Source organism: Arachis ipaensis, chromosome B09, assembly GCF_000816755.2.
Source record: "Arachis ipaensis cultivar K30076 chromosome B09, Araip1.1, whole genome shotgun sequence".
NCBI classification, from domain to species: domain Eukaryota; kingdom Viridiplantae; phylum Streptophyta; class Magnoliopsida; order Fabales; family Fabaceae; genus Arachis; species Arachis ipaensis.
The window spans coordinates 131,191,364-131,194,535 of record NC_029793.2 but is presented as its reverse complement, the minus strand read 5'-3'; the positions used below and the strand labels follow the sequence as shown (position 1 = coordinate 131,194,535).

At 39.6% G+C, this 3,172-nt stretch overlaps 1 protein-coding gene across 1 annotated transcript; it reads left to right on the top strand.

Moving 5' to 3' along the window:
• LOC107618602 (AP2/ERF and B3 domain-containing transcription factor RAV1) lies at positions 161–2,082 on the top strand. Its single transcript, XM_016320710.2, has one exon. It carries the CDS (start codon positions 535–537, stop codon positions 1,687–1,689), a length of 1,155 nt encoding a protein of 384 aa, XP_016176196.1. The 5' UTR covers positions 161–534; the 3' UTR covers positions 1,690–2,082.

Below are 3,172 nucleotides of genomic sequence, written 5' to 3'. Positions count from 1 at the left end.
AATATGTTAATATGTATGTGAAACGGAGAGAATTACATAAGAATTTCTTATTTAATTTTATTTTTCTTGTGGATTAATAACTGCTCCCTCTCTCCCTCCCTCCCTCAGATACTGGTGGCACCATGAATCTTCCTTCCATCTCCTATATATATTGAGTTGACCCACTATATGTATGTTATGTGCCCACATAATTTCCCCCAAAGCATCATACTCAAATAAATAACAACAAAAATTAAAATCAGTTGTAATTACCCACCCATGACCCATCCTCCTTTAATTCAAAATAATTAGATTATCCCAAAAATTATGCCATTTTTCCTTTTCCATACAAACAACACACCACAGGTAGATAAGTAAATTTCTTTCTATATATATCTCTCCACCCTCAAAAGAACCCCTTAGCACTCTTTCTTTCTTTCCTTTACTCTCTCACACATTTCATGAAGCTATAGCATCCTTAAAAAAATCCATAACTCCCTCTTTCTCCACACAGAAAAACCAAAGTTAGTTACGAAAACCTAACAGAAAAACAAAATGGAAGCAGTTACTACTTCAACCGAGGAAACCGCCACAACCAGCGACTCACTTTCCATAACCCTATCCCCGGCTAAATCTCCTCCTCCGCCGCCGACAGCCACCAACAATACTGCCGACGGATGCGGCGTCGCTGCCGAGGTTGAGTCCCGGAAGCTACCGTCGTCCAAGTACAAAGGCGTCGTGCCCCAGCCCAACGGCCGCTGGGGCGCGCAGATTTACGAGAAGCACCAGCGCGTGTGGCTTGGTACCTTCAACGAGGAGGACGAAGCCGCCAGGGCCTACGACATCGCGGCGGTCAGATTCCGCGGCAAGGACGCCGTCACCAACTTCAAGCACCTCACCGTAGCCGACGGTGACTCCGACGAATCCGACGACGGCTCAGAAACCGAGTTTCTGAATTCGCATTCCAAGTCCGAGATCGTGGACATGCTGAGGAAGCACACCTACGAGGAAGAGCTTCGTCAGAGCAAGCGAGGTGGCGCGTGCGGCGGAAAGAGGCACCGACGAGGCAACGGCGACAACATCGACGCGTCCTCCTTCGGCTCTGAGGGCGCGTGCGATCTTCGCGCGCGTGAACAGCTGTTCGAGAAAACGGTTACGCCTAGTGATGTTGGTAAACTGAATCGGTTAGTTATACCGAAACAGCACGCGGAGAAGCACTTTCCGATACAGGGAAACGGTTGCGCCGCAGCGGCGAAAGGAGTGCTGTTGAATTTCGAAGACGTTGGAGGGAAAGTGTGGCGGTTCCGTTACTCGTATTGGAACAGTAGCCAGAGCTATGTGCTCACGAAAGGGTGGAGCCGGTTCGTTAAGGAGAAGAGCCTCCGGGCTGGTGATGCGGTTCGGTTTTACCGGTCGGCTGGACCAGACGGACAGCTGTACATTGACTGCAAAGCAAGGATGGGTAGTGGTGGTGTTGTAAATAGCCCTAATGAAGATGATAATACGAAGAATAATAAAAGAAATAATGGTTTGTTGATTCCGGTTGGACCGGTGGTTGAGCCGGTTCAGATTGTACGGCTATTCGGGGTCAACCTTTTGAAGCTTCCTGGTTCGGATGGGGTTGGTGGTGGATGCAATGGGAAGCGGAAAGAGATGGAGCTGTTTGCATTAGAATGTAGCAAGAAGCCAAAGATTATTGGAGCTTTGTAACATTAAGTTTAATTAGTTTTATGTTTCTTTTTTGCCTCTCTTTTCTTGTTCTTTTGTGAGTTTTGGAATTTTGTTGTTGTTGAAGAAATGATGAAGCGAAGAATGGGGCGGGGGAGAAGGTGGAGAAGGCAAGGGGGAAAACGGTGGTGGTGTATTTGCAACTTGCAGGTTGCAAATTGCGTGAAAAAGGTGAATTGTATATTACTAGTTGACGAAAAAGAAAAAGAAATTGTACATCATAGAAAAATAGCTTTTTGGTTTTTTAATTTTCTCTTTTTCTTTTGAAGGAGGTAAGTTATAACTCTAGTATAGCGATCTAAGTGTTGATTTTGTAATCCGTTTAATAATAGGTAAGTTGTTGATATAGATGAGATATATAGATTTGTTGTTCAATGTTCATGCATATCACGTTTCCATGATTTCAGCTTGTTTGGGATGTCTAATTTTGTGGTGAAGGGGGCATGGGTTTCTAAAAATATCTGTGGTACGTTGTTTTTGTGGAATTAACGAGAAAAGTATAGTAGACTATAGTAGTAGTACTAACATGATTCCGAATAATTAATTCCATAATGTATGGGGGGGCCTCTGAGCAGGCATGACCTAGGAAAGTGTGAACAAGTTGATAATGAGACATTTGTCCAATGAAGAAAAGAGCTATTTGGCAAGTGGCCATTGCGTACACTGTATATGCCCCCATCTAGTCTTATTACAATATTATATTAATTAATAATATACCCTTCTCAGTTTTTGGAATGGTCAACTTTCCTCTAAACTAGCTACCTAGCATTGTTGGCATCTTTCTCCACCACTAATTTCAGGCTTATGAGAAGAGTTGCTTAGAATGTATGTATTAACAAACAAGGGAATGAAAATTGATCTTATTGAATCCATCTTCATATATCTCTGAACAAGATCAGAACGAATCTTAATAATAATCAAAACTAATATAATGCAACTGATTACATAATTATGTGCATTATATATACTAGATTGCAAAAAGGAATTTTACTTCTATGTGTAATCCCTGCTGTCATTCTAGCTACGTATATGCATGTATGGCTACTTAATATACGTATTATGTACGTACGTACGTACGTGCAATGTGCATGTAACCGACTAACCGAAGAATATTTCATGCGTGATGATCACACACACAAACACAATCTGGAAATCATGAGACACGTTTATTAATTTTTTACTATTTAATAATACGAAAATGTTTAATAAACAAAAATGAATTAACCAAAAAAATAATATTATATATTTAAATTTTTTTATTAATTAAATTTAATTAAATTAATCTAATATAATAAAAATTAGTCATGATTAATATTATTTTTAAATTTTATTATTTAATTTAGTTAGATTTAGTTCATAAAAAAAATTTAAATATGTAGTATTATTTTAACGAAAAATAGATAAAATTTATCTTAATAAATATTAAATAAGATAAGTTTTAGTTATTTTTTTATCCCTTTGACAT

Coding starts and splice junctions, on each gene's coding strand:
- LOC107618602 (XM_016320710.2), top strand. CDS start 535: ATGGAAGCAGTTACTACTTCAACCGAGGAAACCGCCACAACCAGCGAC.